The 21550-nt window shown below is 53.0% G+C and overlaps 2 protein-coding genes and 1 long non-coding RNA gene across 3 annotated transcripts; all 3 read left to right on the forward strand.

Moving 5' to 3' along the window:
* The first annotated feature begins 269 nt into the window (after positions 1–269).
* Positions 270–3346, forward strand: LOC127672976 (uncharacterized). The gene is made up of 2 exons (XR_007975045.1): positions 270–479; positions 2855–3346. It is a non-coding gene; the product is annotated as an uncharacterized LOC127672976 (long non-coding RNA).
* A 706-nt stretch (positions 3347–4052) lies between these two features.
* Positions 4053–13967, forward strand: Fbxo24 (F-box protein 24). Its single transcript, XM_052168474.1, is given in 11 exon segments — positions 4053–4079; positions 4082–4219; positions 4497–4592; positions 4682–4865; positions 7168–7406; positions 7756–7990; positions 9478–9636; positions 10140–10261; positions 10467–10598; positions 12707–12877; positions 13508–13967. Coding segments are annotated over 11 exon segments (1866 nt in total). The 3' UTR covers positions 13871–13967.
* Positions 13968–15215: 1248 nt separating this feature from the next.
* Pcolce (procollagen C-endopeptidase enhancer) lies at positions 15216–21244 on the forward strand. Its single transcript, XM_052168606.1, has 9 exons — positions 15216–15418; positions 16156–16264; positions 17452–17710; positions 18532–18656; positions 19046–19182; positions 19475–19755; positions 20565–20642; positions 20739–20909; positions 21032–21244. Exons 1-9 carry the CDS (start codon positions 15327–15329, stop codon positions 21184–21186), a joined length of 1407 nt encoding a protein of 468 aa, XP_052024566.1. The 5' UTR covers positions 15216–15326; the 3' UTR covers positions 21187–21244.
* Positions 21245–21550: the final 306 nt, after the last annotated feature.

Here is a 21550-nt window from a genome sequence, read left to right on the forward strand (position 1 = left end):
AGCGAGGGTCAGGAACTCCGCGGACCAATCATGAGCCAGAGACGCGTTAAAAGTGTCCAATCAGAAAACGGCAAGGGGGTGGAGCCTCTCAATTCCAGTTTACACTGAGGGAAGGGAGGGGGTAAGAACGGAGCACCCCGCCAACGGCCGCGGTTCCTGGTCGGCCCGCCCCGCGCAGCGACATCCAATCACAACTCTTGAGGCTGGAGATGGATCCAATGAGACCCGCCCAGGAGGCGGGGACTTCAGCTCTCAACTTTAGGGGATTAGAGACCCAGACCGCAAACCTTGCTCTTTCAACCAAGACCAATTGCAATTTAGATACAGGCGAATGACTGTGAAGAAGACCAATTAGAACCTTCAAAGGGAACGTGTCCGGCCTCTTCTCTGAGGGACGGTTCTGCCTACCAATAACATGGGCTAGGAGATGCTCCATTCGCTAGACAGAAGGCGGGTGAGCTAGAATTTTTGAGACCCAGGTAAAGACTGTAAACGCGGCGCGCTGGGCGGGCTGACAGTGCAGGGTTAGAGCGGGGTGCTACTTGGACATGTTGGGGAGCAAGCCAGCGCCCGGGAAGTGAGAAAGCGCGAGGGATGCCCCAGTCTGCACTCAGACTGTTGTCTCAACAAAAGGGACCATTTCCGCCTGCGCAGTCTCGAGTCCCTAATGGGAACGCGGGGTTTCCAGCTCGGAGAGGGAAAGTCGCCAGACCTGCCGCCTGCACCAAAGGCCCCCTGGAGAAGACTTGTGATGGACAGACCAAACATGAGAGACTACGAAGGATCTCATGACCTCTAGAACAAAATCTTCGGGGTTTTTGGTTTGTTGGTTGGTTTTCCGAGACAGGATGAAGGATGATTTCTTTTTCTGCGTAGCCCTGGCTGTCCTGGAACTTGCTCTGTAGACCAGGCTGGCCTCGACCTCAGAGCTCCGCCTGCCTCTGCCTCCCCGAATGCTGGGACTAAAGGTGTGTGCATCATCATCACCCAGCTAAGACCTTCGTTTTTTTATCAGTGAGGAAAGGGAGGCTGGACAAATCTCAGGCCTCCACGTAGAACTTCCCCCCACACATACACTTTCATAACAGACTTTGTCTATTGGAAACCTCTTATTTGCAGCTGGGTGTGGTGGCTTGAGGCTGTCGTGACAGTTCTTAAAAAGAGGAGGCAGAAGGAGCAGGACTTCGAGGTCAATTCCAGGCAAACCTGGACTACATAACTCAAAAGTAACCTTTTTGGTTTAAAAAAAAAATCTTGACATACAGAAAGACTCCCAGATGTGAGAGATAGTAGTAAAATACTTTTTTTTCTTTTTTGAGATTTATTTACCTGTAGAAGAACGTTAGCATTTAATGAACCTCCCTGTGTGACTTCTAGTCATTAGGAAACAGGCACCCCAAAACCCTTAATCGCCTCCGCTCTTCCAAGGTTAATCCTGTGGTGAGGCCTGCCACCAAGCAGTCCCCCTTTCCCTGTTGGGCGCCTCCACTGCTTACCAATGTGGCTGTAGCTGTGGCTAACAGGGCCCCGTAATTTCAGTCTTTTTTTTTTTCCTCAATGTGGGTGGCACGGTGACCTAAAGGAAAGAGGGAGACTGGCTTTCTGAGACAAGATCTCCTGGAGTCCTAGCTGGCCTCTAGCTGGTGATGTCGCTAGGAGTGACCATGAACAACTCCTGACTGTCACCACCTCTCAAGTGCTGGGCTTACAGGTGTGCACCCTCATGCAGGGCTTGCTTAGAGAGCTTAAAATCTTTTGTAGTGACAGAAGACCATGTCTGCTTCCCGTGTTACTTGACCACCAGTAACAAGTTGCTCTCTTTTTTTTTTGGATTTGGTTTTTTCGAGACAGGGTTTCTCTGTGTAGCCCTGGCTGTCCTGGAACTCACTCTGTAGACCAGGCTGGCCTCGAACTCAGAAATCTGCCTGCCTCTGCCTCCCATGTGCTGGGATTACTGGCGTGCGCCACCACTGCCCAGCTAACAAGTTGCTCTTTTGACTCAAGTCATACCTGCTATACAGATAAGTCTAAACACTTCCTAAATTATTAAAGGTTGGTGCTGGAGAGAGAGTTTATTGATCAACTTCTGTTGGAAGCGCCCACAGACTGGCTCACAGCAGCCTGGATCTCCTGCTCCAGGCCAGCCATTGCTCCCTTCTGGCCGCCACAGGCATTGGCCTCACAGGTGTTCCTACACACACACACACACACACACACACATACAAACACACACACACACAGGCATACACAATTAAAAAGTTAAAGCTTAGGTGGCTGGGGAGAGAGATCTGAAGCTCTGAGCTCTTGCAGAGGACGCAGAGGACCCAGTGTTATTTGCAGCAGCCACACGACAGCTCACAGCCTCTGAAACTCCCAATTCCATGGCATCCAGGCATTTATCTGGTACTCATACATGGATGCAACACGCGTGGGCACATACACACGCATTGCTTTACAAAGTAAATCTTTTTAAAAATTGGATGTAGTAGGGCACTCCTTTAGTCCCAATAATCAGGAGGCAGAGGCTGGTGGATCTGTGAGTTCAAGGACAGCCTGGTCTATACACGGAGTTCTAGGATAGCCAGAGCTACATAGACTCTGTCTCAAAAAGTAGACAATGGAACACTTAAAATTTGGACTGGATAAATGGCTTAGAGGGTAAAGGAATGTTCAATTCCTGGGACCCACTGGTTAGGAAGAGAGAAAGTACTCTCAAGCTGACCTCTACCTGTGTGCTACAGAGCTTGCACATGCATGTGCAAGAAGACGCATACACGCGTGTGCGCGCACACACACACACACACACACTGTGGATGTAACAGAATTCTTTCTCATCATTGAAATTCCTTCGTAGGTTCCCCAAGTGGCCGTTGGCTAGTTACCGTCAGAAATCAGGAATTGGAATCCAGGACCATGCACATGTTAAGCACAAGCCCTGCACACAAGCTGCAGCTCCTGGTTAACACAGATACTGGAGTTGGTGTGGGTGATTCGCAGCTGGCCAGAGCAGTCAACGGATGGATCTGCTGGGCTCTTAGGCCCGGGTTGTCTAACAGGACTAAATCCGGAGTTCCTGGGAAAGCCACATTCCCCATATTTATTGGTGTAGACCTTCCCCTACCTATCAGATGCAACCTCATCTGCTGTGTCTCCTGGACAATGTGCCACTCCGCAAGAATTGCCAAGTGCCTGGACTCCGGGGGATGCCCCAGACTCCAGAGCTCATTCACCCTTTCCCCACCTCAACAGCTTGTCCTCTGCCCGTGCAACCAGGCCGCTGACCATCAAGAAAGCAGTGCAGGAGCTTGGGCTTGTTCTCAGTAAAACTGTGAAGTATTTATACTCACTTGCTCTCACTTGCATCTTGCTTTTATGAGCAGGAAATTAGATGAGGGTCCACTTTTCTCCATTGTCTTTGTCGGTCAAAGTTTTACTTCATTTTTAATTTACTTTTATTTTATTGAGAGAATATCTCATGTAATGCAGAGTGGCCTCAAATGCATTATGTAGCCAACAATGACCTTGGACTCCTTTCCTGCTTCTCCTGCTTCCACTGCCCGAGTGCTGGGATTGCAAGTGCGCACCGCCATGTTGGACTTTATCTGGTGCTGAGGAATCCAACCCAGGGCCTCATGCATGACAGGAAGGGCTCTACCCACTGAGCTTACCCCCGGCCCTACGCTGTTTTTGGCTTTGTACTCTGGAGATGCAAATCCCTGGAAATCTGGGGCTACTTAGGAGTCCCCAGTTTTCCTCTTCAGAGTTCAATTGAAAACTGGGAAAGTCTACTACTACTTCCTAGAAGAGCTAGGACTTACCATCTATCAATAGTTCACTCTATACCTCCAATGACCCATGTATCCCATGTGGCCCTCAGGCAGCCATATCTGAGCTAGAACCCAGATGCTACCCCTGGGGTCGGACTAAGGAGAATAGGTCACAGTTGCTGGACAGTGAGGTCACAAAAAGGTTTATGTGCCCCAGACTCCATTGGGGTGGAGCCTAGATGATTGCGGGGCCCTAAAGGGCCCCCCCAAGCCTAGACTTGGGACATGGTGTGGGAAAGGCAGCGGGGACGGGGACCTGGGGCCTGGGCAGCCAAGGGGCCTGGAGAGATGAGGGCAGGAGCAGGGAGGGGCCAGTCAGGATGGTGAGGAGAAGCCGGAGGCAGAAGCTGAAAACATTGACCAGGCTGTGCAGACAGGAGGAGGGGCTCAGGGTGAGGGGGTGGCAAGGGAGGGGCAGGGAGTTGACTAGCAGCCAGAGATCTAGGGACAGGCCCAGGAACAAGACAGGCAAGGGAGGGGTAAAGGCCCAAGGTCCTGGAGAGAGATGGGAGGACTGGATTTGCTAGCATAGACTTGAAATTGGATGAACCCCAAGGCAGGAGGTTTTGTTTTGTTTTTTTTCTTTTTTAAAAAATAGTTTGAACAGCAGAGAAAAAAAATTAGGCATGACCCCCCACAGAACCCCTTTGTCTCCTTCTCCTCTGGCAGGTGAAACGCAGCTGTCCTTCTTGTGGCCTGGAGGCTGGGGGCGAAAAGAAGGAAAGAGGGAACCCGATTTCTGTTCAGTTGTTCCCCCCAGAGCTGGTGAGCCTTTAGGGTTTGGGGAGGACGGTGACTGCAGGGCCAAGGGGGCCCCCTCGTGACTCCCCCTCCTCCCTCCTGCTCCTCCGCAGGTAGAGCACATTGTCTCCTTCCTCCCAGTCAAAGACGTGGTCGCCCTAGGCCAGACCTGCCACTACTTCCACGAAGTGTGCGACGCGGAGGGCGTGTGGAGGCGCATCTGTCGGAGGCTCAGCCCACGGATCCGTGACCAGGGTGCCGGTGCCCGGCCCTGGAAGAGAGCTGCAATTCTTAACTGTACACTTCCTCAGTAACTTCTTCCTCTGCCCTTGCCTCAGCCCTTCCGTATTCTAGGGACTTCCTTCTCCATCAAGTTGTCTGAGGATCTTTGCACCCCCCTGGCAACCTTTTGTCTGAAAGAAACTTGTTAGTCTCAAGCATGCCCTATGGGGGTACTTCCTCCAAGGCTCTCAGCCCCCCTCCAACAGACAGCCCGTTCAAGCTTTGATTACCATTTTAGCCTTGTCTCCAGGTCTAACCCCAGAGACATCCCTATTTCCCAGATGTGGACTTTCTTCTTTTAAATCAGAGGTGTGTGTGTCTGTGTGTGTGTGTGTGTGTGTGTGTGTGTGTGTGTGTATACACTGCTACATCAGCTAGTGTCTGGAGGCCAGAGGTTGACACTGGCTGTCTTCCCCTCTCTGCCCCTCTCTTACCTTATGTATTTTCAAACATTTACCTTTATTTTATATGTATGGGTGTTAGGCCCACATATATGTCCGGGCACCACATGTACCCAGTGCCGAGTGGGCCAGAAGAGGGCATTGAATCGTTTGACCTGAAGTTACAGTTCTGAACTGCCACCAAGGAGCTGGGAACCAAACCAGGCCCCCCAGCAGGGCAATGGTGGTGCACGCCTTTAATTGCAGCGCTTGGGAGGCAGAGGCAGATGGATTTCTGAGTTTGAGGCCAGCCTGGTCTACAGAGTGAGTTCCAGGACAGCCAGGACCCAAAGAACAGGTCCCCTGGAAGAGTGACCAGTGCTCCTAACCACTGTGTCGTCTCTACAGCCCTACTTTCTGTTTTGAAACAGACTCTTCTGCTAAACCAGGAGCTCGCCGTTTTGGCTAGACAGAATGGCCCAGGGAGCCTTCTGTCTCTGCTTTCCTCTCCCTCCCCGCCCCCAGCCAGTGGGGTTAAAAAGGTTCCATCCACGCTTCCCCACGGGTGCTGGGGCTCTGGGCACAGGTCCCCATGCTTCCACAGCACATAGCTTTACATACTAAGCCCTCGCCCCAACTCTGGTCACTATGACATTTGAAATGAAGTAATAACTTTTTTCTGTGTGTCTGTGTGTGTGTGTGTCTGTGTGTGTGTGTGTGTGTGTGTGTGTGTGTGTGTGGTGTATTCATGCTTGCGTGTGTTCAGACCCGTGAGCACTGGGATGTGTGTGTGTAGATAGCAAGGTTGATATCAGGAGGCATCTTCACCAGCCTTCCACACTCTGTGGAGTGAAGCAGAGTCTCCCAGTCAAACCCAAAACTAGGCTCACCCACCAGCTTGCTCTGAAGATCCCCTTTCTCCCACTTCCAAGGCCAAAACTGCAGACAGGGCAAGAAACCCATCCAGGCTTTTCTTATCTCCCTCAACTCTGGTCCTCATCCTTGCAAGGCAAGAACCTAACCACCAAGCCATTTCCCCAGCCAGAGACGAAATACTTTGTGGTGGTGGTGGTTGTCCTATTCAACTCTCAGTGTCTCTGAGGGAAAAAATCACCCCAGCTTAGAACAATGACCCAAATACTCCACTTCAGATAGGCCCTACCTGCTGGGCAGTGGTGGCACACGCCTGTAATCCCAGCACTCTGGGAGGCAGAGGCAGGTGGATTTCTGAGTTCGAGGCCAGCCTGGTCTACAGAGTGAGTTCCAGGACAGCCAGGGCTATGCAGAGAAACCTTGTCTCGAAAAAACCAAATCCAAAAATCCAGATAGGCCCTACCTAATTGCTTCTTCCCCTTCCAACCCCCCTCCTCCAACAAGAGTTTAGAGAAAGCTGACGGGAAAGCCAGACTTGAGAGAGGATGGCTAGATTGTCTGGGCTTTCCCTATCTTTCTTTTTTCGCCTTTTCTTTTTTTGCTTTTTTTTTTTTTTTTTTTGGTTTTTTTGGTTGTTGTTTTTTGGGACAGGGTTTCTCTGTGTAGCCCTGGCTGTCCTGGAACCTCACTCTGTAGACCAGGCTGGCCTCGAACTCAGAAACCCACCTGCCTCTGCCTCCCAAGTGCTGGGATTAAAGGCATGCGCCACCACCGCCCGGCTTTTCTGATGATTCTTATGCTTTCTCGATGTCTCTCTATTACAAGGTTGGACTAAAGAGACACTTACTAGGAAGCACAGATGTGACCCTGGGATGAAATGGGGGCAGTGTAGGGTATAAACCCAAGTTTCTGTGTCACCCCAGGAAGGAATCTGGTCCCTAAGTCTAGGGATGGAAAACTCAAATCTCAATACCAGGGTGTCTGGGAAACAAAATCCCACCTCAGCCAATCTTTTACTCCACCGATCCTCACCTCACCCTGAAACCGTCCCTCCTGTTCTTCAGATACAAAGGGCCTGTATTTCCAGGCATTTGGAGGACGCCGCCGATGTCTCAGCAAGAGTGTGGCCCCTATGCTAGCCCATGGCTACCGCCGCTTCTTACCCACGAAGGACCATGTGTTCATTCTTGACTATGTGGGGACCCTCTTCTTCCTCAAAAACGCTCTGGTCTCCTCCACGCTTGGCCAGATCCAGTGGAAGCGGGCCTGTCGCTACGTGGTATTGTGTCGAGGCGCCAAGGATGTGAGTAGAAGAAATCTGGCCTCAGAGAACTCACCTCTTCCAAGGGAACTCACCAGTCCTGAGTCTCTCCTTAAGGAGACATCTGCCCTCTCTGAACCTGCAAGGAATCCATTTATCTATCATTGTCTTGTTTGTTTGTTTGTTTGTTTGTTTGTTTGTTTCTGCTGGGAATTGAACCCAGGATGTCACACGTGCTAGGCAAGGATTCCACCACTGATCAGATCCCGACTCTTAAGCTTTCTTAACCTTGGGACCCAAGCATTTCATTTTCCCATCCCATGATCCACTTGCTCTAGCCTCTTCCAACCCAGAGCCTTACATCCCCAGACAGCATCATCTCATTCCACAGTTTGCGTCCGACCCGAGATGTGACACGGTTTACCGGAAGTACCTCTATGTTTTGGCTACCCGGGAACAGCCGGCCGTGGTGGGCGCCACCGGTAGCCGGGCCTGCGACTGTGTGGAGGTTTATCTGCAGTCCAGCGGGCAGCGAGTCTTCAAGATGACCTTCCACCACTCCATGAGCTTCAAGCAGATCGTGCTGGTTGGCCAGGAGACCCAGCGGGCCCTACTGCTCCTCACAGGTGTGACACCATGGTTTGCAGACGCCTAGCAAATTCTTCAGGACCACTCAGGAGGGGAGAGAAAGAAAGCTCTCTGGTCTGCCAGAGAGCCTTCTACCTGCTGCCTGCTCACTCTCTCAGCTCCAAAAGTTCTAGAATTCGCATAGAATTTCAGATAAATTCTCAGGCTGGGAATGTAGATGAATCTACGTGAAACACCATATAAGTGGATGTGGCGATCCAAGCCTGTACTCCCAGCCCTGGGAGGTGGAGGCGGGGAGTCCTGAGCTCACGGCCATCCTTAAGCTAGAGTTGGAGGGCGGTCTACATAAGACCTTGTTTCAGAACTAGAACAGGAGTGTAGAGTAGATGCTCCATTGGGTAAAAGACTCCGGGGTAATGAGCGTGAGATGAGGGTGGATTCCAAGAACCAACGCAAAGGCCAACGGAAAGGCCAGGGCTGGTAGTGCGAGTCTGTAATCTTCTTATGGTGAGAGTCCAGATGAAGACAGGAGAGTCCCCAAGTCCTCAGGTTAGCTAGTCTACATCTATAGTGGTAGGGATGGGACTGTGACACAGGGTAAAAGGCACGAGGCAACAGCAGAGGCTGTCCCCTAACCTTGGGCATGTGCGCCCACAGTATTACAATGTTTTGTTAAGTAGTTTGGAAAGCACTGTTCTAATGACTGATATTAAAAATCCAATCTCCTCCTAACCTCCATATGACGAACTTCACTTTCGACCCCAAATTGCCCACTTTCCCGGGGTCCTCAGTCCTAGAGACTGAGAGCCTGGAGACTTCCTAATGCCGGGTGGGAACCTAAATAGCCAGGCTTCCTTCTTCCCAACACTCAAATTAAAAGTCTGCCCCAGCTAATCACTGGGTCTGCTCTCCATTCGTCTCAGGCTGACATACCTTCCGTTTTGTTTTCAGGACTGAAGTCTGGGGGCTGAACGCTATTCTGTCTCTTTTTTTCCCTTCCGTTTTTTTTTTTTTTTTATCATTCATTCTTTCTCTTTATTTTATTTCTGTTGTTGAGACAGAGTCTCACCAAGCAGTTCAGTCCTGGCTGGCCTAGAACTTCCTATGTAGATCACATTGTCCTTGGGCTCCCAGAGGTCTGCCTGTCTCTGCCTCCCAAGTGCTGAAATTAAAAGCATGTGTCACCATACTTGATTCTCCCCCAGTGTGTGTGTGTGTGTGTGTGTGTGTGTGTGTGAGCATGCATGCATGTGTGTGCGTTGTATTATGCAGGCATGCATACGTCATGCACATGCGGAGGTCAGAGGACAACTCTCAGGACCCATGTTCTGTTCCCACCATGGGTCTCGGCAGTTGAACTCATTTGTCATGAGTGCTTTTCCCCATGTGGCCTTCTCACTGGCCCTCCACCCTTTCCCTTTTTCTTAGAGCAGGCAGTGTCTCTGTCGAGTGTCCCATGGGATGCTAATCTGACTACTGATGCTCCCTTCCTCCACGTAATGGTATGCCTCCCTTCTCCCTCCAGAGGAAGGTAAGATCTACTCCTTGGTGGTGAATGAGACCCAACTGGACCAGCCACGCTCCTATACCGTGCAGCTGGCCCTCCGGAAGGTGTCTCGATGCCTGCCTCACCTGCGGGTGACCTGCATGGCTTCCAACCAGAGCAGCACCCTCTACATCACGGGTGAGAAGCCCCCCAGTACATACACAGAGCAGGACCCAAAGGCAAGGGGGCGGGGGCGGACCCTGTGAACTTGTAGGCCAGCCAGTCTGGGGTTAAACAGCAAGCAGCCCTACCTCAAACAAGGCAGAAGGCACAGACAACCTGAGGTTGTCCTTTGATTTTGATACGAATGCTGTGGCACATACATGCTATACGTATATACACATACATCACATAACACACACACACACACACACACACACACACACACACTGAAAATTTAAAAACAACTGTATCGCTCCTAAGATTCCAGTCTCAGGCAGATTGCTCCGTACAGTACACTCAAACTCCTTAAGGTATCCTAGTGACCACGGCTGGGCTCCCAGGTATCAGAGCTGAGGTGTTGATTGTAAGAGACTTCCTGCAATCTTTCAGCTTTTACCATCACAGGTGGGGCTTTATCCCTAGGACACAGGTGCCTAAAGCTGCCGAGCTGAGGGCTCCTGACCCTCCTGACCCCCCAGACCAGGGGGGAGTGTATTTTGAGGTGCATACCCCAGGGGTGTATCGTGATCTCTTTGGGACCCTTCAAGCCTTTGACCCTCTGGACCACCAGATGCCACTGGCTCTCTCCCTGCCTGCCAAGGTAGGATGCTGGTGTGGAGGATGGTGGGCGGGGCAGTTTAGGCTGGTGCAGAGCAGAGGTTGGGCCCTAGGGGTTGAAGACTAGATGTGGGTGGGACGGGAATTCAGGGAGAGGAGGCTGGAAGGGATTGGTTAGAGGGCAGTTCTGGAGCTGAGCTTCCCGGGAAGGAAGTGACTCCTTGCTCTTGCTGTCCTCGCCTCCCTAGGTCCTCTTCTGTGCTCTCGGCTACAATCATCTTGGCCTGGTAGATGAATTTGGCCGGATCTTTATGCAGGGAAATAACAGATACGGGCAGCTGGGAACTGGAGACAAAATGGACCGAGGGGAACCCACACAGGTGAGACTGTTTCCTGGTGACTCTCATCCAGTCTCCTAACCTCGCCCAGCGCCCAGTGACTTTGCCATATCTCCTAGAAACCACTTTCTCCTCCCCTAGGCAACGCTAAGCCCAGCACTTCTAACACCTGTGCTGCTGCAGGTCTTACCCCAGAAGAGGGCATCGGATCCCATTACACATGGTTGTGAGCCACCATGTGGTTGCTGGGAATTGAACTCAGGACCTCTGGAAGAGCAGTCAGTGCTCTTACCCGTTGAGCCATCCATCTCTCCAGCCCCCAAGGCAACTCTTATGAAAGAAAGCTTATATACAGTTTTGGAGGGTTAGTCCAGGATCTTCATGGTGGCGCTGGAGGGCACACCTTTTAATCCTTTAATTGTCTTCAGTGTCACTTCCTGGTGCCTAAGCACTCAAATATATGAGCTTATGGGGCAGGTCTCACTCAAGTCACCACAGGACCCCATCCCAAAATAAAGTGCTATGGAGATGGTTACCAGGCAACAGTACTTGCTACCAAGCCTGATGCTCTAAGTTCAATCCCTGGGAGCCCTCATGGTGGAGGGATAGAACTGATATTCAGAAGTTGTCCCATGGGTGCGGTAGCCGTCCAGCGGCCATGGACAAAACTGGGTTTACCTGAAAGGGAGGCTGGAAATGAAAAACATGGTGGGGGGGGGGCCCACAAAAAGAATGAAGCCAAGACAAGGTTCTGACCAAGGCTCCAAGTTTAATAGCGCTGCGTTTATATAGGGAGAGCCCACAGACCCATCCTTTGTTACAGCTGGATTATGTTGCAAAGTAAGCCCCCCCCCAGCAGTCTATTTTTCTAAGTTTCTGTAGGAAGTTGCACGTACAGCCATGACAGATGATTCCACCAAGGTCCTTAAGGTCCTATAGCCACGCTCAAGATCGATTCAGCCTGCTCAAAGCTGGACAAAACCTGCTCGAGTCTGGGAAGGGCATGGGGTGCTGTGACACACACTCGCATCACACAAAACCAAGAAAACGAAAAACTAAGCAAACAAAAACTATGAAATAATACTACACACTAGAATCACATTGCTTATTAAAAACACGTAAATGTTTAGTCAGGCCTGAGGGGAGGGGGAAAAGACCTGTTCAAAGCCAGCCTGCACTACACTGAGCTTAAAACCAGTCTGCCTATTATATCAAGTCTGCGTCTCAAAATAAAAAGTAAAAAAAAATAAAGAAAGAAAGAAAATGAGTTGAGAACAAACTTCGGTAATAGACTGCTTGTCTAGCACGCACAAGGCAAGATTCAATCCCAGTATTGTTTACAAAACTGTAAGTGCTTATTTAGGGAAGCAGTAAAGGCAGTCTAATATAGTACTTGCTTTGCTAGTAAGGGGATCTGAATTCAATTCCCAGAAATCATGTTGTTGTTGTTTTATCAAGCTAGGCACAGTAGTGCGTCCTTATAGTCCCAGCCACGGGAGACAGAGGAGTCTCCAGGCTGTCTCAGTCCAGGTAGACCGTGTCTCCAGCATAACAGCTAAAGTTGCCCCCTTGAACACCACACACATGTTCACCCGTGTCCGTACCATAGAACAGCAGTCACTGAGAAGTTAGAAGTTAGTAGTGGGATTTCCAGTTTGATTTTTGAGACAAACTCTCACTGTGTAGCCTGGTTTGGACTGGACTCACTTTAATCCCTGTGTTCCCCCACGCCTGGCCGACCTTTTAATTGTTACTTGCTGGTATTTTGTAGTTAAGGATTTCTTTTTACAGTGTGTGTGTGTGTGTGTGTGTGCATATGTGTGCAAGCAAGTGTGCAGGTCCCCCGGGGAGGCCAGAAGAGGGCAGCTGGTCTTGTCCTTAAGGCAGAGCATATTTCCTGGGGAGCCAAGTGCCCTGAAGTCAGGCTTTGGAAGGCTTCGTGTGCCTAGGAATGGCAGACAGCTGCCAACGTGCAGGGCAGGGCGGATTTTTTGGGACAGGACCTGCTTTTCCTCCAACTCCCAAGTCTACCATCTGCCCCAAGCCTTCCATTCAGCCTTTCTCCAGCCTGGGGTCCCCACCCCCATCCCCCTTCAGGCCTCTAGTATTCCCACCTTAAAGCCCCTGGCCGCGTTGTCTGTCTGTCTCAGGTTCATTATCTGCAGCGCCCCATCGCCCTGTGGTGTGGCCTCAACCATTCCTTGGTGCTGAGTCAGACCTCGGATTTCAACAAGGAGCTGCTGGGGTGCGGATGCGGGGCCGGAGGCCGTCTTCCGGGCTGGCCCAAGGGCAGTGCCTCCTTTGTCAAGCTGCACATCAAGGTCAGAGCAGGGTCAGGCAAGCGGGCACTCAGGGAGGGAGAGCACAAGCGGGCACTCAGGGAGGGAGAGCACAAGCGGGCACTCAGGGAGGGAGAGCACGAGCGGGACCAGGTGGCCCACGGGACTTAACCACCCTTCTCTCCAAAGTCTTTAAACTTTATTGGTGGGGGGTGGGGGGAGGGATTAGTTCTTTTATCGCTTTAGTGGGGGTGGGGGCGGAGGGTTGTAGGGCACCAAGCGTGGCAGCAGGCTGTGCCGTCTTACTGGCTCCTTTTGAAAGTAGATTCTCCCTGTGGCGCCCAGGCTGGTCTTAACCTCTAGCTTTTCCTGGCTCTCCTGTGTCAATGCCCAGCTCATAGCTGCGACCCCTGTAAGGGGGCCTGCTGGTTCCATTTCCCCTGTACTGTGAAGTCTCCCTTCCTTGTCCCACACTGCTGCCCGCCCTCTCCTTAGCTGACCCCGATGTCTCTCTGCAAGTTCACATGGGCCCGGGAACATAGCAAGCTGGAACTCACTTGCTGGTTCAGGGCCTGTCTGAGAGGGATCAACATAGCATGGGGTTTAGCCGGCTTCCAGGAAGCCCCTGGCCGAGCTAAGCCTCCCTCAGCCCCACCCCTTCTCTCCTCTAAGGTCCCCTTGTGTGCCTGCTCCCTCTGCTCCACCAGAGAGTGTCTCTATATGCTGTCCAGCCACGACATCGAACAGTGCCCTGCCTATCGAGACCTGCCCGCCAGCAGGGTGGGGGGAAGCCCTGAACCCAGCCAGGGGGCTGGAGCCCCCCAAGACCCCGGGGGAACAGCGCAGGCCTGTGAGGAGTATCTCAGCCAGATCCACAGTTGCCCCACGTTACAGGACCGAATGGAGAAGATGAAGGAGATTGTGGGCTGGATGCCCTTGATGGCCGCCCAGAAAGATTTCTTCTGGGAAGCACTGGACATGCTGCAGAGGGCTGCTGCCGGGGGTGTCCCAGGCACCTCCACCCCTGAGAGCTGAGCCTCTCTTCCTAGCCTTTCCTCCTGAAGGAAGTGGGGCCCTGAGCTAGAGCTGAGAGGAGACCGAGTGTCAAAGAACACTGTGTGTACACGGGGTGGGGGGCGGAGGGGTGGAGGGAGTAGTGCTGCGGATTCGAGGGGAGGGGAGGGACCTCTTTTATAAATGTGCAGGGGGCTGCCCTGGAGGGAGCCCCCGACCTGACTGACTATCATGAGTGAGAAATTTGATGAACAATAGAATAAAAGGCTAAAGCAAAGCCTGTTCTGAAACCCTGGGGCCCCGTGGGGGGGGGGGTAGATGGTGGGAAGGTCTGGCTGGTGGGGGGGGGAGACAGAGCCCAAGCAGAGAAAGTGCCTGCACCCCCAGTTCACCTTTCGCCTTCTCACATCAGAAGCCCCACTGTGTGGTTTGGAGGTCGGTCGGGCCTGGACTTGGAGAATAACTCCGACAACAAACATCTTACTTCCCCACTCTGGAGCCTCAATTGGGTCTGGACCCCTTAACCCGAGTCTGCTCGTTTTGTTTGGGACAGAGCCTCACTGTGTGGCCCAGGCTGACCTCTTTAATCATGCTGCCTCCATCTCCAAAGAGTTAGGATTACACGTGCCTCCGCCATACCTGCATCAGACCGGTGGTCTGACCGGCACTTCTGGGGTACCGCGGCCCTCGCCCTTGCCCTCAGTCCTGTCGAATCCGCATCCTGCTCCTGTCTGTCTCCCCAGCCTAGGCTCTTCCACCCTTTCTTTCCCTTCCTTCCAGGACCACCCCAGGACCCCCTTAACCCTTCTGTACCTTAAAATAATTGGAGGAGAAAATAAGGGGTCAGGACTCTCCTTGCTTAGCCTGATCTGGTCCCGTGTTAAAGGGGAAGTAATGTCCTAAGTATGTCCTAAGTAAGTCCTTAGCTCCCGGGAAGGGGTTCAGGCTCGCAATCCCAGCCCATGGGACACTGAGGCAGGAAGACTAAGCTCTGGTAGCCAGTGTGTCGTGGCAAGACTGTCTTAAGCAACAAGGACCATCCGGAAATGTGCGGCGGGACAGTGGATAGATAGCCAAGAGACGGGAAGGACATCCTCTCTGGATGCCGAGAAAGCAACAGGTGAAGAGGGGTCCAGTCCCCACATGAAAGTCTACAGCAAAGGTCCCCAGCAAAGGACAGGGCCCAGCGGCACAGGACTACATGTCTAGATGATGTCCTCTCCCCCTTGTTGTTCCCAGCATCTTTTAGTCAATTAATATATGTCCAAGACCTAGAGAGGCCCCTGTAGGGACTCAACCACTGTCCCAGCTGTCTCCCTGTCCCGCCTCCCCTGCTACCCGCCCAGTTGGCCAGTCCCCACGCCCACACACCCGGGGCTGCTTCATCTGGTACTGATTATCCTGCTGCTGCTGCTGTTGCTGCTGCTGTTGCTGCTGCTGCTGCTGCTGCTGCTGCTTCCAGCACTTTCCCCACACAATGCTGCCTGCTGCCCTAACCTCCCTCCTGGGGCCATTCCTTCTGGCCTGGGTACTGCCTCTGGCCCGAGGCCAGACCCCCAACTACACGAGGTAGGTCTCCTGACTTTCAGATGGCTTCCAGAGGGAGCTCCAGAATGCTTGGGAGTCCCGGGAGGGCCTTGCCTGCCTGTGGGGGTCTTGCAAGCTCTCCTGCTAGCAAATCCCTTGTCTGCTTCTTCAGATTCCTATCTTCCCTGCCTGCTGCAAGGCCACATGGTCTGTCAGTTCCACTGTTCCTACCTCACTACCGTTCTTCTGCCCTACACCCCTTCATGAAAGCTTGAACCCAGAGAGCCAAGACCTTGAATGCATCTGTTAGCTTACATTTAGGAACTGAGACTGGGGGAAGGGCAGCAGGCAGAAAGTCAGGTTCTTACTCGGAACTCAGGGCGAAGGTGGGAGCCCCTAGCCAGCCGTGTGGCCACTGTTGCTCTCCTCAGCTCTCTCGCCCCCTCCCCCTCGAGGCCTCGTGGCTTGTCACATCTGGAAGTAGTTAGGCGGCTCCTGTCCGTGACTGCCAGGCAGGACAAGGGGGGGGGGTAGAGGAGGTTAGGGGGGGAACTGAGAAGGATTCCCGGAATTCCTGCAGGCGTGGGGGTGGAGCCTCCAGGGGGATGGAGAGATGGCCCGGTTGCCTAGCCCCACTTCCCCTGGTCCTTGGACCTGAGTCTCTGCCCCACAGGCTGGGGCTTCACCACCACCACCTTCCCTCAGGGCCTGGGCTTCCCATTCTCTTGTGCCATCTCAGAACCGCAGAGGTTCTGCCTGACACCTCCTCTGTCCTCCAGACCCGTGTTCCTGTGTGGAGGGGACGTGACCGGGGAGTCAGGTTACGTGGCAAGTGAGGGTTTCCCCAACCTCTACCCCCCCAACAAGAAGTGCATCTGGACGATCACGGTGAGACCCTGGCCTCTCTGGTCCCTACTGCTCTTCACCCAAACCCTGACAGCTAGGGGATGCCGCCCCCACCACCAGCATCACCTCTGCGGAACCCTTGTTTTCTCTTTGGTCACAAGGGCCTCAGGCCCCACAGTAACATGTTCTGAAGCACCCCAACCTTCCTCCTCTTGGTCCAGTCCTACTATTGGAAATTGAACCCTGGGACTCTAGCACACTAGGCCAGAACTCTACCACCGAGGTACACCTCGGCCTTGTATTCATTTAGGTTTGTTTTTGTGGTTGGTTGGTTGGTTGGTTGGTTGGTTGTTGTGTGTGAGCCTGCATACCCATGCAGGCAGATATGCAGAGGTCAGAGCAGATGCTGGGTGTTCCAGAGTTGTACTGTTCTCCACCCCATTTTCTTGAGACAAAGCCTCTCACTAAATCTAGAGCTAGTCCAAAAGCCAGCAAGACCACTTGCCTGCCCCCCAATGGCGCTAGGGTTAAAGGCATATGTGTGGAGACTTCAATGCAGCCTTTTATGTGGGTTCTGGGAGATTTGATCTCGAGGAGGCACTCACACCCACCGAGCCATCTCTCCAGATCACTTCTTTTATTTTTGAAGCATGGTCTCTATAAATTACGGGTCCTTTTACGTTTATGATCCTCCTGCCTCTGTTTCCCAAATAGCTGGAATCCCAGGCACATAACCACCACGTCTGGTGCTGAGCCTTAAGTTTTTGTTTTTTTTCTTCTTTTGGTTTTTTGGAGACAGGGTTTCTCTGTACAGCCCTGGCTATCCTGGAGCTCACTCTGTAGACCAGGCTGGCCTCGAACTCAGAAATCCGCCTGCCTCTACCTCCCAAAGTTATGGGATTACAGGTGTGCGCCACCACCGCCCTGTGAGCCTTAAGTTTTTGGAGACAGGGGCTCACTGCGGAGCTTAGGCTGTCCCTAGTTTAAGCCTTAGCTTTTTGTGGGAAAAAAAAATGCTGAGACTCTACGCCTGATTCGCTGCTGTTGTCTCCCTCCAGAGACCACAAGGTGGGAGGGAGCAGAGCCCAGGTCCTCCGTGTTGCATGGGCCAGGGGCCTTTCCAGTTAAGGCTATTTGTCTGGCTAGGAAGTACTTGGGGGAGGGGGAACACCCACCGTCAGGGTTGTTTGGGGCCTGATTTTGAGGGACCCCCATTCCCCTTTCGTCAGGTGCCTGAGGGCCAGACTGTGTCTCTGTCCTTCCGAGTCTTCGACCTGGAACTTGACCCTTCTTGCCGCTACGACGCTCTGGAGGTCTTTGCTGGATCTGGGACCTCAGGCCAGCGACTTGGCCGCTTCTGTGGCACCTTCAGGCCTGCACCTGTAGTCGCCCCTGGCAACCAAGTGACTTTAAGGATGACAACGGATGAGGGCACTGGGGGACGAGGCTTCCTGCTCTGGTACAGCGGCCGGGCCACCTCAGGCACTGGTGAGTATCCTCACCTCCTCTTTCCCCTCTCCTGACCCCACCCCGTTCAAGTCCCCACCCCTGCCGTAACTGGTCCTCCCCAGATTACTGCCAAGAGTTAGGGCCACCACTGCTCCCTTTCTTCTCACTAACCGCCCCTTCAGTCCCTCCTCCCGGTCTTCTCTCCCCTCCCGCTCCCACCTACCCCTCTTCCAGGGCCTCCCCCAGGTGCGAGGCGGAAATGGGTCATGGACCCGCGGGTGGAATGGGCGGCCTGGGGTTACTGGGACGGTGAGTAATGCCCGCCCCCCTCCGCAATCGGGCTCCTCTGACAGGAGTAAGGGGGGCACCCTGAAGCTGGGGGACAAGGATCCCCTCACCCGGAGCCCCCCTATACCCAGCTCTGGGATCCCGATTGCGGTCCCATCACCCCCTCCCGGCAGCACAAGTCTCCCTGGAAATGTTTCAGGCTGAGACCTCAACAGAGGGGAGGGCACCCTCACAACCGTGAGCGCTCTCTAGCCTGCCTAAGAGGATTCTTCTGCTAGGCCGGGATGGAGAGATGGGATCTCCTAGGGGAAGAGGCGTGGTGTGGCGGTGGGTCGGGGAGGGGCCAGAAGGGATCCAGTCGATCTTCTCCTCTTTGGTTGGGCGTCCCAGTCCCTTCCTTATTCCCAGGCGTTTTGGTAACCAGCTCTTTCTGCTGTCTCCCGTTGATTGTGTCCCCTCATCTTGAGACCCAGAGTTCCTAGCTGCCTGCCAGAGCTCCCAGCCTAGAGCTCTCCCCTAGCTGACCGAGGGTCTCCACCGCCCCCCACCCCGTCCCTCTCTCCCCTTCTCAGAGCACCAGTTTTGCGGGGGGCGGATGGAGAAGGCGCAGGGAACCCTGACCACGCCCAACTGGCCTGAGTCGGATTACCCCCCAGGCATCAGCTGTTCCTGGCACATCATTGCACCCTCAAACCAGGTACCAACCTCCTTGCCGAGGCTGCCCACCAGGTGCCCAGGCAGCATCCTTAAAGGCACACAGCCAGCAAAATCTTACTGAACATCCGGGTCCTGATCCATGAGCTTGCCCTGTAGAGACCAAAACCGGACCCATCTTACATGCAAGCAAAAATGACAGAAGTGTGTGGTGCTACTGGGGTGGAGTTCTCCAAAGGATGCTCCCTGTAGAATATAGGGCGTGTGTGTGTGTGTGTGTGTGTGTGTGTGTGTGTGTGTGTAAACATTGGAGGGAACAAGGGGACTCACTATTGGTGCTATTTCCAAGTATTCCTAATGTGGAAAAGGCGCAGGGCACACCATTTGGTCCTCCTTGGCCTGTCCTGCTACGCAGCCTAATGCCTCTCCCAGGTGATCATGCTAACCTTTGGGAAGTTTGATGTGGAACCTGACACGTACTGCCGATATGACTCCGTCAGTGTGTTCAACGGAGCTGTGAGTGACGACTCAAAGAGGCTGGGGAAATTTTGTGGAGACAAGGCCCCAAGGTGAGTGGTCCTCGTGATGGGCAGTGCTGGGCTAACTCTGCACCCCTATGTGACGGACTGGGGGGAGGCTCAGCTAACCGGGCAAGATCTGAGCTCTAGGATTCCAAACGACTGGTCAGAACAAGTATAGGAGGTGGCAAAGGTTTAGTCTATCTTCTAGAGTCTGCAGAGCTTGTGGGGGAAGGGGAGATTCTGATGTCAGAGGTCTGGTTTATTAAGTTTAGCCAGTGGGGACAGAACAGAGTGCTGAGTCTCCCTGACACCTCAGCAAATGCTCCTCTGCCCACTGCAGCCCCATCTCTTCCGAAGGGAATGAGCTCCTGGTCCAGTTCGTATCGGATCTGAGTGTCACCGCAGATGGCTTCTCAGCCTCCTACAGGACCCTGCCACGGGATGCCATAGAAAAGGAGTCAGCCCCAAGTCCAGGGGAGGACGTACAGCGTGGTCCCCAGTCCCGCTCTGACCCCAAGGCAGGAACTGGGCCCAAAGTCAAACCACCCACTAAACCTAAGTCCCAACCTGCAGAGAAACCAGAGGCCTACCCTGCTACCCAGGCAACTCCAGTGGCCCCAGGTAAATGTGAGAAGGTGGAAGAGGTACTGAAGAGATGGTGGTTAAGAGCACTGCTTAGTCTTCCAGAGGAACCAGGTTTGATTCGAGGACTCACATGACAGCTCAAAACCATCTGTGACTCCAGACATGCAAAACACCATATACACAAAAGAAAAAAATGTAGAAGGGGGATTGGCCAAAGGAAGCACTATTCATCCATCCATCCATCCATCCATCCTCCATCCATCCATCTACCCATCCATCCATCTACCCATCCATCCATCTATCCATCCATCCATCTTATCCACCCACCCATCATTCATTCATCCATCTAACTATCCATCCATCCATCCGTCTATCTATATATCCATCCATCCAGCACTCATTGCCTCCTGTCAATGTCTGGGACTGGTGTTGGGAAGCATCACTGGGTAGAACTCTGGGTTTACATCCATATGGCTGTGGTTCAGCTGTGACCAGCGAGGGCAGGGTTTGCCTAGAGTCTGCCAGTGAGGGCGGAGGGCATATGCTCAGATGTAGAGCATTTCTAAAATTCTCCCAATAAGGGGTTGGCAGCTCAGCTAACTGTAGCGTACCTGTCCCAGAATTCTCTAGTGAGGACCCGGGGTGTGAATCAGTGGCTTAGGTGCTTGCTTGCCTAGAATCCCCCAGGGAGGGCCAAAGGGTGTGGCTCAGCTGGAGAGCGCCTGGCCAGCATGCACCAGACCATTTCTAGCATTGCAAATAAAGGAATATATAGGCTGACATGAGGAGAATGGACCTGCCTGCCAGGCAGGCCACCCTCCACATACAGCATTGTCTCTTCCTAGACACCCCTAGCATCCCCTGCCCAAAGCAGTACAAGCGGTCAGGCACCTTGCAGAGCAACTTTTGTTCCAGTAGCCTAGGTAAGACTCCATCCTGCCCTTCTGACTTCCTGCACTCTCACCGGCGCCCAGTCCGAGCCACCTGACCCTTCATCTCTTACCGATATCTTGCCACAGTGGTTACAGGAACAGTGAAGACCATGGTCCGGGGCCCAGGGGAAGGCCTTACTGTCACCGTCAGTCTCCTTGGTGTCTACAAAACCGGAGGGCTGGACCTGCCCTCTCCGCCCAGCGGCACCTCTCTGAAGTTCTATATGCCCTGCAGGCAGATGCCCCCCATGAAGAAAGGTAAGGCGCATGGGAAATGGGCGTGGGTACCAAGCACCCTGAAGGTATGGAGCTGACCCAGAAGATGCTTGGACACGGTCTTAATAACTTGAGCTCTCGATCCGGCCCCTCCTCCCTTCCAGGAGCCAGTTATTTGCTGATGGGTCAGGTGGAAGAACCCAGAGGCCCCATCCTTCCGCCAGAGAGCTTCGTGGTTCCCTACAGGCCCAACCAGGACCAGATCCTCAATAACCTAAGCAAGAGGAAGTGTCCCTCCCAACCTAGGACAGCTGCCTGATGTCCTAGCCAGATATGGCCTCGGAGCATATCCAATTAAACGTTTCTTGACTCAGGAAGGGGTCGTATTTGAGGTTCTGTTTGGTGTGGGTGGGAGAGAGGCACATCTTGGATTTCAGAATACTTTTTCCTTTGGGTGGTACTAAAGACTGACTGAACTCAGGAGTTTACACATACTAGGCAACTGCTTTATCACTCAGCAACATTTTTTTTTTAAAGATTTGTTTATTTTATTTATGAGTACAAGGTAGCTGTCAGACACACCAGAAGAGAGCATCAGATCCCATTACAGATGATTGTGAGCCATCATGTGGGTGCTGGGAATTGAACTCAGGACCTCTGGAAGAGCAGTCAGTGCTCTTAAC

The sequence above is a fragment of the Apodemus sylvaticus genome, chromosome 22 (genome assembly GCF_947179515.1).
Source record: "Apodemus sylvaticus chromosome 22, mApoSyl1.1, whole genome shotgun sequence".
NCBI lineage: Eukaryota > Metazoa > Chordata > Mammalia > Rodentia > Muridae > Apodemus > Apodemus sylvaticus.

Coding starts and splice junctions, on each gene's coding strand:
- Pcolce (XM_052168606.1), top strand. CDS start 15,327: ATGCTGCCTGCTGCCCTAACCTCCCTCCTGGGGCCATTCCTTCTGGCC. Junction 18,657..19,045: donor TCATTGCACCCTCAAACCAG/GTACCAACCTCC, acceptor TGCCTCTCCCAG/GTGATCATGCTAACCTTTGG. Junction 19,183..19,474: donor TGTGGAGACAAGGCCCCAAG/GTGAGTGGTCCT, acceptor TGCCCACTGCAG/CCCCATCTCTTCCGAAGGGA.